This window comes from Aspergillus wentii (genome assembly GCF_001890725.1).
Source record: "Aspergillus wentii DTO 134E9 unplaced genomic scaffold ASPWEscaffold_6, whole genome shotgun sequence".
Classification (NCBI taxonomy): domain Eukaryota; kingdom Fungi; phylum Ascomycota; class Eurotiomycetes; order Eurotiales; family Aspergillaceae; genus Aspergillus; species Aspergillus wentii.
Genome location: NW_024467837.1, coordinates 1,180,633 through 1,194,961, shown reverse-complemented (window position 1 = coordinate 1,194,961; position 14,329 = coordinate 1,180,633). Strand labels below are relative to the sequence as shown.

Here is a 14,329-nt window from a genome sequence, read left to right as displayed (position 1 = left end):
AACTCCAACACGAGATGGTTAGTTGGCTTTAGCTGCAGCAGTTCATATCATCGTCAACTACGGTCCTGTTGCTTCATCTCCGATTCGCTACTCCGGCAGGTTTCGAGTATTTTCTCATGCAAGAAAAGTCACTAAATACCGACAAGCTACCCGCTTTCTTAGTGTTTCAGTCGGAACCGACTACATACTAACTAACATCCATCCAGTTAGATGTTCTTCGTCATGAGTCGGATGGTCTCCCTCATCGACCAAAAGTACGATGCTCAGCCTCTCAGGTACCGTTTCAGACCCGACCTTCCTTTGTGAGCAAGTTGAGATTTCAAATTATCTCCGTCCCATGGGCGGTGTTTTCAATGGTTCCAATCCAACCTCCAGCTGTCCTCGGACCTCTGCTTAGTCGTGCCGGTTCCAGCCCAGTAAGCGAGGTACCACGGAATGGTCATGTGCGCAGTATCCCCCTTTTGTCAATCTGGTGTAGCTAAATTCTTTTTTTCCCCCGACAGGGTTGTTGGTCCTGTTGTATAGTCAAAGCTTGTATGTATGTATGTATGTATGCAGCAGGAAGATGCCGGTGAGACCGAGTACAAGCCGAAGCTAGTCTCTGATATGACTGCTAAAGCTGATATCCAGTTACTTGTGCTATTAGCCGACTAATTGGGAATTAACACAGATGGGAATCCGGTGAAAATGTGAAGCTAGCCTCCAAACCGCATGGCTGTTATTCCTTACTCCAAGTAGGCATTTCCTGGCATCCTTATTACGAAATAAAAAAATCAAGCCATAAATAGTGTGCCTCTAAGAAGCCCGAAGGGTGCGCTATTGGATTTCAATGGGCTTCTCAATGTAGGACCCCATGGTGGTCCATGACCGAGTTGTTGTACATATATGGACCTCATGACTGCCGCGTCGACCTAGTAAGTGTATCAACCATGCCGGTAAGCCACATCGTCGATCTGACAGAAGCTCAATAGATTATTACTTGCTTTGATGCTTTGACGCAAGGGCTTCTGCATAGGCGTGTTCTTAATCGACGGGGCTCGTTGGTAGATGGACACGTGCTTATCTGGAGGAACAAGTCAGGCAGACTTGTGCCAAAGAAACGTTGAGATGACAGCTAGACACAGATAATGCTTAAGTGTACGCTCCAAGTAAGTGCATCGAAAGAAATGGTAACTTGAGATTTCCTTGGTTGCTATCACGGTGAGCATGGCTTTGAAAGAAGGCAGAGATTGGTCTAGACCTGTGTCCATTCATGAAAGTACCTCGGAACTGGATCGAATTCTTACGAGCATCCGCCCTTCTATGTGCAGTAGAAAAAGCCACGACTCGATGAAAGATGGTATGGATCTTTTCTGCTCAGGCAATCCATCAGTCTATAAAAAATGTCGATCAGGTGAGATCGGTGTGGACCGTTCCCAATTGGGAAGTGTTATGTGATAACAGACAACCAATGGCGTGCCTGGATCCTGTGTAGATGTATTGTGGTATCAGCCATACGGTATTTTTGCCTATATCCACTGAGATAATGCGGGGTTACAGGAGGGGTTGTGACCCTCCATGACATGACGTGACGTGACATGACCTGACCTGACCTCATGCGATATGGAAGGCATGTCGACCTTAAGATGTCCTTTTCCTTTCGCTGGTGATGGCTCTTTCCCCCTTTCTTTCTACATCATTTCAAGATATTCTGACACGCATGCCTTATTTCCGTGAAGAGTCCTATATCCAACCACCATGAGACCTGTGCCTGACGTCGTTTCTCATCGATCCCGCAAGTCGTCCTTCGAACAGCAGTGGACCGATCCCCGCAACACCGCCCCCGCGACTTTCTTTTTGACCCGCAGTAGCCATGATAATGATCCTGAGGATGAACTTTCTCAGGATGACTCCGAGATCTCGAAGGATAGCACATATGGGGTCCAGAGTCTCGGCGAAGCCACTTATCCAGCCACTCTAGGTGCATCCAAATGCCAGCCTGACCCCCCTTCCGACAACAAACTCTCCCCCAGCAGAGCCCAACACCCCCACGAGGACTGCCACGAAGAAGATGGTGAAGCCTTGCCCTCGATCCGACGCAGATCAACTCTCAGGCCATTTGATCTGCTCAATTCCAAAATAGATACTGCCTCTTTACAACCTCCTTCTGACCCTTCTTTATCCCGCCCGCTCACTCCGTTCAACCTCAGCAACCCTGACGACCATCCGTCCCTCCCCAGTAGCCCAAAGTCAATATCAAACCAATCATTGAAAAACCTCGATGACATCTCCATTGGTGATGACCTTAGCAGCCAAGCCATCGCTTCGGGAGAAGAGGATGATGAGCCCCGGGACGCCCCTGGCTTGGGCCCCGACAATAAATCTCAACTGATAATGCCTAGCCTCAGAATGCCAAGTCGAAGGCCTTTTACAGAACGAGGTAAAGGCATAGGGCGGTTGAAAGTGCTTCTTGCTGGTGCACCCGGTAAGTGATTATCTAGCTTGAGACATTGACATAGAATTGCTGATAGTGAAATAGGCTCTGGGAAAACGTCCCTGATAAAATCCATCGTACAGGTTTGCGAAGATATTGTGCATGTGGATCCTTTCCCGTCTCCTGCTCCTCCAAGCCCACACAGCTGGTCTCGCCCGCAGACCCGAATTACGCAGGTCCAAAGCATGCCGACAGTCATTTCGGAGACCTACGCTAGTACTAAACCTTACCCTCCGTGGTGGTCAGATTTGGAAGATTCACGGGTGCTGCGCCGGAGAAAAAGCATGGGTGATATTGTTCTTGAACGGAACCTCTGCTTCGTTGATACACCGGCAAACTCCCTCAGTCGAGCCGGACAGACTGATACTATAGTTCAATACATGCACCAGCAACTTCTCCGTGCCACAGATTCACTGGACTCCTTGAATATTGATTTTCAAAACCTCCTTGCTGGGAACGGCGGATCTCAAGTAGATACCATCATCTATCTTATCTCTGAAGGTATGTAGTTTATTGTCTTGGGTGCAGGTTTTCATCTAGAATTATGCTCACATTTTCTTAAGAATCCCTTTCGACTGATATTGAATGCATCCGGAAACTTTGTGATTTGACAAATGTCATCCCCGTTATATCCAAAGCGGATCTCCTGTTGCCTGGTCAGGTTGCCGCTCTCAAGGCCTCCTTTCACAAGCATGCCCAGGCTGCCTCCATCAAACCCTTCCTGTTTGGAGACTTGGGCTTAGGCGGGATAGATGGGATTGACCCTCGATTGCCTTTTGCAGTTTCATCGGCAGCTTCCAGTGACGATGATGTCATGGACGCCAGTACTTTAATGAGCCCAGACTACGTTCAACCATTGGTGCCATCCGAACTAGGTCTCTTGGTCGAGAAGATGTTTGATCGAGATAACCTAGCTTGGATGCGCCACTCTGCCGCAAAGAAACTCACTCAAAGGCAGCGGGGGCAACCCCGTCAGCGGCGACAGTCCACACACAGTGCCCCCCGGTCTCTTAGCCAAAGTAGTATGTCAGGATTAGGCTCCCCTCTTCCATCGGTGTGCTCCTCCGATGGCATTGTTTCACTTGCTAGCGGTTGCTCCCCTAGTTATACTATAGCGCGCATTGCAGACTACACCCAGAGCGAAGAGAAGCTAGCACAAGTACATCTGGCTAAATGGGCATCAGACTTGCAGCGAAGCCTTCAGAATGAACGCGAACGATACGCGGCCATGACAAGGGGGGACCGTGCTGTTTGGCTCACGGAGCGACTGGGCGAGTGTGTTGTAGATGGATCCCTGGTGCCGATTACACAGACACCGGGCTTCTGCGGACTGCACCAAGCACCCTCGGACAAAACGGGGGGTGGCTTTTTGGTTCGAACCCCAGATGGACAGGGAATAGAATACCATCTTGCGAAATTAAGTCCACATGACCCTCTGGGGGTTGTTTGGTGGACGGATGATGTAAAACGACGAGGATGGACTATTGTCCAAATTGTTGGAAGCTTTGGTGTCGTGGGAGGGCTGGCCCTCTGGCTCGCAAAGACATGGGGTCTACCGTCACGAAGCCTATCTGAATGGCACTTGAACTGGAGTGGCCACCAGTAATTAGGCAGGATGACTATTATGCTTTGGAAATATTTTACTTGGTTATGAAAAGAAAGGGACATGCATGCTATTTACTATACATTCTTATTTTTTTTTTTTTTTCTCTTGCTGCTTTTCTCTGGACTGGCGTCAAAAGGTGTATATGCATATACCCTTAGAAACGGTCATTGCTGGGCGCTATCTATTCATTCGTTCTTTCTTTCCCATGTTTTCACAAGCAACAATTTGTATACGAACGGACTTTTCTTATATGGCGGGGCTGGAATGTTGGGCTAGTGGAGTTCTTGAGGCGCTTGGCTCGACTGATCTTGTCGTTTATCAGGTGATTATGTATTTCTCCTCTTACTAGCTGGCACCTTTGCCTTATATAAAGAGGATGAGTATGCATGACGAAATGCTTCGCCAATGGAATCAATCAACCTCTTAATTTACAGCTCAAGAGCTCCATAATTACAGTGCACCCAATTGGATTACAAAGACCAGATAGATGCTACAATAGCCTACGAAAGATGAAAACAAATGAACATGGAAAGAAGCTTTTCGATCAGAAAATCTACCCGACTATCTGGAAAGTTCCGAAAAACACCCTCAAATCTTCCCCGAAGGAAAAGAAATGACAAGCGAAAAGCAAGGTTGGGTTAATTGGTTGTTGTAAAACGCTCAAAACGCCGTGGTGAAATCAACATCGTCACATTTGAGACTGTTCCAATTAAGATAAAATGATAAGCGGAATATGTCGCTTCAGGAATCAAATCCTGATGCGCAAATAACCGCTGGAACAGCTTTCAAGGGTCGTAAAAAACAAAAGAGAAAATACATTTATTTCGTTTCCATCTGAAAATCAAATGATTTAGTCAACCTCCTCCATGGAGCTCTCACCGGCGGCGGCGGCAGGGGCAGCCTCCTCAGCGGCCTTCTCCTCGGCGGTCTCGGTGTCCTCGTCGATGTTCAGACCGAGAGAAACGAGCTTGTGGATACGCTCAGCGAAGCTGGCGGGCTCCTCGATGGTGAATCCAGAGACCAAGAGGGAGGTCTCGAAGAGCAGCTGGGTGATGGACTTGACGGTGCGGTCGTTCTCGCCGTCAGCCTCGACCTTCTTTTTGAGCTCCTGGACGATGGAGGACTTGGGAGAGATCTCAAAGGTCTTCTTGGAAGACATGTAAGAGCTCATGGAGGTGTCACGGAGGGCCTGGGCCTTCATGATACGCTCCATGTTGGCGGACCAACCGAACTGGCCGGTACGGATGGCGCAAGGGGCACCGCTGAGCTTGTGAGAGACAACAACCTTCTCGACCTTCTCGCCGAGGATGTTCTTGAGGCTCTTGGCAAGCTCCTCGTACTCCTTCTCCTCCTTTTCGCGCTCGGCCTTCTCCTCCTCGGACTCCTCAAGCTCGAAGTCCTTGGTGATGTCGACGAGCTTCTTGCCGTCGAACTCCTTCAGTTGAGTGAAGGCGTACTCGTCAATGGGGTCAACCAAGAACAGAACCTCGAAGTTCTTCTGCTTGAGGGTGTCAAGGAAGGGAGACTTGGAGACAGCCTTGATGGACTCGCCAGTGATGTAGTAGAGGTTCTTCTGGTGCTCGGGCATGCGAGTGACATAGTCGGCGAGAGAGGTGGTCTCGTCACCGGTCTTGGTGGACTGGTAGCGGAGCAGCTTGGCGAGGGTGGGGCGGTTCTGGGCATCCTCGTGGATACCGAGCTTGATGTTCTTGCTGAAGGCAGAGTAGAACTTGTCGAACTGCTCACGGTCCTCGGCGATCTCAGTGAAGAGCTCGAGGGTCTTCTTGACAATGTTCTTCTTGATGACCTTCATGATCTTGTTCTGCTGCAGAGTCTCACGAGACAGGTTGAGGGGAAGGTCCTCAGAGTCGACAACACCCTTGATGAAGCTGAGCCACTCAGGGATGAGATCGGTGGCGTCATCGGTAATGAAGACACGGCGGACGTAGAGCTTGATGTTGTTCTTAGTCTTCTTGGTCTCGAAGAGGTCAAAGGGAGCGCGCTTGGGGATGTAGAGGATGGCGCGGAACTCAAGCTGACCCTCGACGGAGAAGTGCTTGACGGCAAGGTGGTCCTCCCAGTCGTTGGAGAGGGACTTGTAGAAGGCAGCGTATTCCTCGGTGGTGATGTCGGAGGGGTTGCGAGTCCAGATGGGCTTGGTCTTGTTAAGCTCCTCCTCCTCAATCTTGCTCTCCTTGACGGTCTTGGTCTTCTTTTCCTTCTTCTCCTCCTCATCGTCGACCTCCTCGACCTTGGGCTTCTTCTCCTCGTCCTCCTCCTTGTTCTCCTCAGCCTCCTCATCGGGGACCTCCTTCTCGGTCTCCTTCAGGACGTGGAGGTAGATGGGGTAGGAGATGAACTCGGAGTGCTTGCGAACAACCTCCTTGATGCGGCTCTCCTGGAGGTAGTCGGCCTGCTCATCCTTCAGGTGGAGGACAATCTTGGAGCCACGGCCGAGCTGCTCACCCTCGGTGTCCTGGGTGAGGGTGAAGGTACCACCGGCAGCAGACTCCCAGACGTACTGCTCGTCATCGTTGTGCTTGGAGACAACGGTGACACGGTCGGCAACGAGGTAGGCAGAGTAGAAACCAACACCGAACTGACCGATCATGGAGATATCAGCACCAGCGGTGAGAGCCTCCATGAACTGCTTGGTACCAGAGCGGGCAATGGTACCGAGGTTGTTGATCAAGTCCTATGAAAATCAAGTATTAGTCTAAAAATCCTTGTTGGGAAACCATCTTCTTCCATCGATTGAGGTAACTTACAGCCTTGGTCATACCAATACCGGTATCCCGGATGGTCAAGGTCTTGTTAACGGCATCGGGGATGATGTCGATACGCAGGTCCTTGTTGGAGTCGAGCTTGGAGGGGTCGGACAGGGACTCGTAGCGGATCTTGTCGAGAGCATCGGAGGCGTTAGAGATGAGTTCTCGCAAGAAGATCTCCTTGTTGGAGTAGACGGTGTTAATGATCAGCGAGAGAAGCTGAGAGATCTCAGCCTGGAACTCGAAGGTCTCGGACATGATGAAGGTATATTCTGAGTCACAGTTCTGTTAGCAACTGAAATGTTGAGACCACAGCTAAGAATTGCCCGATCACGCAATGCCAGTTTCCTTTTTTTTTTTTTTTCCCCTCTCTTTTCTTTTGAAATAAGAAAAAGAAGGAGATGAGATGAGAGGAAGATAAAATCTTCTCCACCTCCTGATAAGGTTGCATAAAAGAAAATTCCAAGCTCCTGAAGATACCAAGGTGGGGTAATTGACTTACAGAAGTAACAAGAAAAAAAGGGAAAAAAGAGGTCAAAAACGGATCACAAAGGATAAAGTGAGGATGAAATAAAAGAGGCTGCCTGTAATAAGCAGACTTTCAGGACGGAGAGAAGAAAGGGAGAGAATGAAGAAGAGAGAGAGAGAAGAGGAGAAGAGAAAAAGAACAGCGCAGGCGGGACTTAATGCCTTTTTTCTGCTGAGGGACACAAAATTCGGTGCGGCGTTTCTACGGCAATCCAGCATCTTCCACAGTCTCTCCGCCTGGCGCTAGACCGTGTCCGGCTTGTCAGTGAGATCTTCCAGTGCTTTCTACCTGAGATCGCCTGCGATTCTAGGGAGTATATGGCTATTCCGGTCTTCTAGATCCTTCCGGCCAGACACTATCCTTATTCTGCCAAACGGATCCCCATCTTTCATCTTCATCTGAGTCTGAAAATATGCCATATCCATCGATTCCACCGCCCCTTCCTGCCTGAGGCATTCAATCTAGAACGTTCCGCTCCACCATTGCCTGCTTTCCATCACGCGGGACCAGTCAGAAGCCGCCGTTCATTACCTGTACTGTATCGTATTGGTCTTTTTTCTCTCTCCGCCTCCCTCTCCGCCAGCTTGTAGGTAGATTAGATTGGAGACGATACTTGATGGCTTATCTAGAAGATACGCAGAAGGTCCAAATGCATTGACCTTGTACGATGAGAAGATTCCCGGACAATTGATGGGTTTGATGATCATCCTATCTTGTAATAAAGGTCTTTCTGATTGTACCATGGTACCTTGGAGGCCAACAAGGTGTACGGTATGTATGAATTCTGTACCTTACAGAGATTCCATGGTTTACTAAGAAGATGGAATTCTCAACAACTTACGCAGATCCAACTACCCATAAGGGCTTGTCAATGTGTGGTATAATTTGGATACTCTCTTTTTGGTTCTGAGTTAATAAACCTTGAATGCCTGAGTGCAGGGATTCATCCTCTATTATTACTAGGCGCTACCTAACTTTCCGAAGCACCTTCAAACCGCATAAGGGATCATTAATCATGCCAAAATCCAAGTTGAAAAGAAAAGATGGAGATGCATACGAAGTGGCAAAAAAAGGAAGAAGCGAAGGAGAAAAGCAAGAAAAAGGAAACCGTCAGTCATTTTTACATTCTTCGGATAGTAAAAGAAATAAAGTAGGCCGCAAAGGCAGAAAGAGAAATAAGAAAGAAAAAAAAAAAAAGAAAAGAAGAAGTAGAAATAATACGGGCGTGTTAAGCTCGCTATGCTAGAAGGGGCAAGTAAATAGTAAGAAAAGAGAAAAGGTCATGACAACACAGTGATAGAAACAAAAGTCATAAAAGGAAAATGAAACCCAATGGTGGAATCAAGAAGCAACTGCCCAGTTAGAAAATGAAAAAGAAAAGAAACTTTTCCAACCGCTAATATGCACCGTGACAAAGTAAAAGTCACTTAACACATGTCATTATGAGTAATGGGAGTAATACATGCCCTGGAATCGCCGTAGACAACAATAATTCGTATGCTGCTTTTTTGACCCAGGATGAAGGGTTGAGGATCATCTGAAGAGAAAATAACGCGTCATGAAACAATTCTTCTTCTCTTTTATTTTTATTTTTATTTTTTTTGTTTTGGATTCGCCTCCTTTTTAAGCAGTCTGAGGCTGGCTTCGGCCCTTGGGGGCGACGTTACCACGGCCGCGCTGAGGGAAACCTCCACGACCTCCATCGCGCTGGAAGCCACCACGGCCCTGGCTGCCCGCACGGTCTCCACGGCCACGACCAGCACCGCCTCGGCTGGCACCGAAGTTGGCATTTCCACCAAAGGCATTGGAGCGGGGACGGCGCTCTTCAACGAAGATCTGTTCGGTACCGATCTGGTGGGGGTTGGCGGCAACAGCTGCGGTGTAACCAGAGGGCTCGGCGAACTCAACAAAGGCGCAGTTCTGAAAGCAAATTTTATCAGTTTCATGACTTCTACTAACGCAAGTATACTGTCGGGAATAGACATACCTTCTGACGGCTCACATCAAAGTACTTGAGCTTACCGAAGCGAGACAGGGTCTGCTTGAGCAAGCTCGCATCGACCTTGTCATTGACATTCTTAATGTAAGCAAGGACGTTCTGCTCCTCGCCGGCACGGGACTGCGTCTTCTTGTGGTCGTGACCAGCGGTTTGCCATCCAGCGGCATCGTTAGAAGGAACCGCTTGGGCTGGGGTAGTAGCTTCGGGGGCAGCAGCAGCAGGTGGCTGAGAAGAGCTAGCAGCGGGAGCAGCAGTCTTCGGGGCAGCAACAGGGATAGCAGGGGCAGCAGGCGCGGCGGCGGCAGCGGCAGCGGCAGCAGCAGCGGACTTGGAGGCAATGTTAGCCCAGGTCTTGGGAAGAGCCTTGGCAGGAGCAGCAGTCTCCTTTTCGGGAGCAGGAGCTTCCTTCTGCACGGGAGCGGCAGGAGTTGGTGCAGGGCTCTTGGGCGTCTCGACCTTAGGCTCAGCTTCAGCCGGCTCAGCAGCAGTAGCCTCTGCCTCCTGAGGAGCAGCGCCGTTGGTCTCAGGAGCAGGAGATTCCTTGGGCTGGGCGGCCTCGCCGTTAGTCTCAGCTTGCTCAAGTTTCTCATCAACCTTGGCCGCGGAAGCCTCAGTGCTCACCTGCGACTCGACGGGTGCAGGGGCAGCTTCAGCAGCGGGCTGCGCAGGGGCCTGAGCGATCTGCTCCTCAGCCGGGGCAGCCGGAGCCTCAGCGGGAGCTGTCTCCTCGTTAACGATTTCCTCCTCCTCATCAGCCAAGTATCTGAAGATATCGTTGAGGACATAGTAGCCATTAGGCTGCTCAGCCAGCACGAAGGTCTGGACGAATTTGCGAGATGGCTCGGACTTGTTCGAGATCTCACCAATGACAGAGACCAGGATGCTCTCGAAGGAAGCCTGAGAGTCCACGTTCAGAACACGAACCTTGCAGTCCTGGAAGTCGAGCTGCTTGATCTTTTCATTGATGGCCTAGGGAAGAAAGTTATTGGCATCTCAGATATGCAAAGGAACAACGAGAGAGACATTGACTCACCTTTTGGCCAACCGCGACAGGCACAGACTCAGCCTCAGTTCCGACAACAAACTGCGAACGCCGAGAGTAGAAGAGATGCAACTTTTCCGGGCTACGGCTCATGTTGGTGTAATACTGCTCGACAAAGTACCAGCCAACTTCATCCTTGGAAATTCCGTTCTTTGGTTCGCTGGGAGGGGCATTTGTGGGCGTAGAGGACTGTGCTGGCTGAAAGTTCGCGGCGCTGTTCATAGCAGCGGGGGTATGGTTAAAAGATTCGGGGTACGGCTGAGCAGGGAAGCTGCCGTTCATAGGAGCTTGAGTCGTGTCGGCCATTGTGGATGAAATTGGGGTTAGAGTCGTAAAGAGAGAAAATGAGTAGATAGCCGAACGAAAGTCGGAGTCGAAAAGTATAAGAACAATGGAAGGCTTCTATGCAGTGCTGAAAAATAGATAGGAGATCTAAGAAGAACTTTTCCCCGTCGCTGGACTATGAGGTGAATTGTCAGTATGCGTGATGCCAAAGTGTACATACACCTCGTAGTGAGAGGTTGATATGAGAAAAAGATGAGGACTCACAATGCTAAATGGAAAAAGGAAGAAAAACCTGACAACCTGAAGATGCGATAGAAATAGAGGTAAAGAAAAGATAGGAAACGGTTTCGTGTTCAAAGCGTTTCGCGTCGAGTGGTCGAAATAATGGGCAAGGGAAGCAGAGAAAGATTCTGTGCGATTTGCAAGATGAAATCCGCGAAGGGAAACCCGAGGAAGGGCCGGCAAAGAAAAGCAAGGATGGAAAGTGGTAATATTGAGGGGAAAAAAAAAAGAAAAAGAAAAGAAAAAAAGAAAAAAGAAACTGAAGATAGGGATGAGGAAGGGTAGACGATAAGCCTGAAGAAAGAAGCGAAATAAACTGAGAGATATGAGAGATCACGAAGGGAGATGGGTGTGGTCAATGGATGATGGTGGATGTAGAGTTGCTGGTCGACCTGAATTCAAGGCCGTTCGGGTCGCGGTTTCAGTGTGGCGGTTTGTTAGCGCTTTTCTCACCGCCTGCCCAGAGGGTGATAGGGTGGGTTCCACTGTGAGTGAATCTCTGCTATGGAGACAGACAGCAAGAACAGGTGGTGCTGGATAGAGGGTCAGAGGAGAGTAAAGGATGCTGGGATTCTCTTTTAGTCACTGGTGAAGAGTCAATGGTGGCTCATGATGATAGTGGTCTTACAAAAGGCCCGGGATAACATCATAGCTCTACCCTTAGGTCTTAGAGATGCATGTATGAAGTAAGGGTCCAAAGTGATTTGCAGGCTAGAAAGAATGATAAGATCAATTGTTTGATATGGTACAGTGGTAGCAAGAACAGCTGGGACGGACAGGTTCCTGTACGATACACCAGGAGCATCGACTGTATGTACAATTCAATAGAAAAAATACCCCCAAATCGAGAGATTCGATCGCACAATCTATCGACATTGTTTGACGATCGACTCAGTAGCGTGGACGAAAGACATGACTATCCCAGCACCAGAACAAATTAAAAGAATGCATTAAAAAACCTTGACAGCCAGTTAAAAACCAAGAGTATCTCATAAAATCAAAACGCCATATAAGCAGTTGGCTCGGTAGAAGAGGGGTATGATAGTAGACGTGAGGAGTGATCTTCTCATCAAAACGATAGGTATCAAACTCGTTCATAGGATTCGCCACGAGAAAATAAACCGAACAGAAAAAAAGCGGGGGTGTGGGCAAATGAGTGGGAAGCCATAGAACATAGCAACGTAACCACAAGAAATTAAGATATAGTTATAAACGTGAGAGCAATCAGTTATGGCATGAGCTCAGGCATTTTCTTCGCGGCACTTAAACTGAAGTCTCGGCCGCAGCTTTCTCGTTCAGCACTGGTTTGCGCATGACGGCGTCCTGGCCCGTCATTCTTCGGCCAAGCGCACGATCCAACTTAGCGCCCAGAGCCAGTTTGTTCAAGTTATCGGTTTTCTCAGCCGTGGCGACGAAGCGCTGCTTTTGAAGGGGCTTGTTTTCGAGACGCTCCAGGCCGTCACGCAGGTGGTGGACCTCGGCCAGACGAGGATCGCCGCTGGGAAGGCTTCGTTCCGAGGGAGCAACCGAAGGGCTGCCGCTCACCGTGGAGAATCTCTTGGAGCCACGAGTCTAAATTGGAGTCAGATAGTGTCGGCGAAGGAAGAATGTAGAATGGACCTACAGAGTTGGCCATGATGGGTCTCTCGGACTCAAGCGACGTGTGTCGGGCCATGTTCGTTATGATGATTGCGGAGGAAGGCGGTTTTATTGGACGAAATTGTCGCGTGTATGCTGCGACAAGTCGAAGATCGATTTGGATTGATTAATTGATTGGTTTCAAGGGATAGTAGATGGACACTATATTGATGAGTCTGCGAAAAGAATATGGATTAGAATGTTTTTTCCCCCAAGAGAAAAAAAAAAAAAAGTGAGGGGAAGAAAGGGACAGCGGTGATTATCAGTAATGAATCAGAAATTGGATTATGCGACTCCGTAAAATCCGAAACAAGGCTGTAGCGGGTCAGGGAGATCGTGAAGAATACGCACCTTGAGACAATGAAATGCACCGGGTGTGATGGGTGAGATGCAACAAAGAGGATGGCGAGAGTTATTTGAATCCAGATGCAGAGGGGAAAAAGCAAATGGGAGGGAAAGGGAAGGAAAATAGAAGCGCTGGGATGGAGACAGTGTGGTATGCACGTCGGGGATTCAGGAGAGGCAGAGACAGTCTAAGAGAAAGCGGGTGACAAACAGTGGGTCACCGAGGCAGAAAGTGGGAGTTTTAGTTCTTGTTTGGGGCTGTGATGGAGTGATGGCCTGCAGGATATAATGACAATCAGCATCAGAGGCTTATATTAATCTTATATTAACATGATTTATGGTCATTCGGAGAGACTTACTCTGGCTCTTTTTGATCCCGCTGAGATGCCAGAGACCGAATAATGATCCTTTCGACGGAAGTAATTCAACGGCGTCGTTAGACTAGTGACTAGAGAGTAGGGTAGAATCGACTCGGTAGAAAATGCTAATACTATTAATGAAAGGAATAATAATAATAAACAAGGGGGGCTATCCAAATGGGAGCCACAACGGCTTCTAGACGAAGAGGAGAAGAAGTTGAGGGAAGTTGAGAAAAGAAAGGATCGGCCGGTTCAAGATTGGATGGGCGCGTCATACAAAGCAGTGATTTGCCCCTGGAGATGGCTGGAGTCGGTCACCACAGATAGATTATTATTATTATGACTGTAGATGGCAATTCGTCGTCAATGGCTCAATTGAATATGGACAACAGAGTGAATAATATGAAGGTTGAGGATGACCGAGGTGAATCAAGGGATCCATGGGATTGCCACGTGCCGCGAGAGCCACGCGAGAAAGTGGCGAAAAAGTTTGGATAGCATCATTAGCAGGTAACCTTGAATCACGGATCAATGGATATCGATTCCATCTGGCCTATAAGAGGCGTGTGATTCCGGATGGAGACTCTTAGTCTGCCTGGCTGTACGGCCCCCTGTAGTATTCACACCTTCATATTCCATATGTGACTAGACATATGGAACATGGGGGGGGGCTGATTGATATAGATTCATTCGATGAAGCCAAAATGAATCCTTTCACATCGCAGGCTGATCATTGCCTGCTCGAGGCGTACTTTTTTTTTATTTTCTTTGTTCAGCGCGGAAGATGGAGATGATCCCTTAGCCACCACAACCACCGGCGAGTTGGTGGCTTGGATATTCCAGTTTTTTCTGGACCCCATAATAATAAGAATAATAAAAAGAATAATAATCATGATAATAACAATAATACTTACTTCGTAACTATCTCGAATCCGTTATTCTTGACCGACTTTTACATTCTGAATTCTTACTGGAATACTACGATCGTAGGCGACAGGTGAAA

General features: G+C 48.6%; 4 protein-coding genes across 4 annotated transcripts; 1 reads left to right on the top strand and 3 right to left on the bottom strand.

Annotated features, from left to right (window-relative positions):
* Positions 1-1,737: 1,737 nt before the first annotated feature.
* ASPWEDRAFT_114929 (uncharacterized protein) lies at positions 1,738-4,079 on the top strand (the record flags this gene model as incomplete). The annotated part of the gene is made up of 3 exons (XM_040828534.1): positions 1,738-2,464; positions 2,519-2,974; positions 3,037-4,079. The coding sequence occupies 3 exons, from the start codon at positions 1,738-1,740 to the stop codon at positions 4,077-4,079; spliced, it is 2,226 nt and encodes a 741-aa protein (XP_040686755.1).
* Positions 4,080-4,929: 850 nt separating this feature from the next.
* hsp90 (chaperone Hsp90) lies at positions 4,930-7,105 on the bottom strand (the record flags this gene model as incomplete). Its single annotated transcript, XM_040831234.1, has 2 exons — positions 4,930-6,774; positions 6,848-7,105. The coding sequence occupies 2 exons, from the start codon at positions 7,103-7,105 to the stop codon at positions 4,930-4,932; spliced, it is 2,103 nt and encodes a 700-aa protein (XP_040686754.1).
* A 1,894-nt stretch (positions 7,106-8,999) lies between these two features.
* Positions 9,000-10,723, bottom strand: ASPWEDRAFT_174503 (NTF2 and RRM domain protein; the record flags this gene model as incomplete). The annotated part of the gene is made up of 3 exons (XM_040831233.1): positions 9,000-9,296; positions 9,364-10,344; positions 10,409-10,723. 3 exons carry the CDS (start codon positions 10,721-10,723, stop codon positions 9,000-9,002), a joined length of 1,593 nt encoding a protein of 530 aa, XP_040686753.1.
* A 1,524-nt stretch (positions 10,724-12,247) lies between these two features.
* ASPWEDRAFT_116105 (uncharacterized protein) lies at positions 12,248-12,659 on the bottom strand (the record flags this gene model as incomplete). Its single annotated transcript, XM_040828633.1, has 2 exons — positions 12,248-12,556; positions 12,609-12,659. 2 exons carry the CDS (start codon positions 12,657-12,659, stop codon positions 12,248-12,250), a joined length of 360 nt encoding a protein of 119 aa, XP_040686752.1.
* Positions 12,660-14,329: the final 1,670 nt, after the last annotated feature.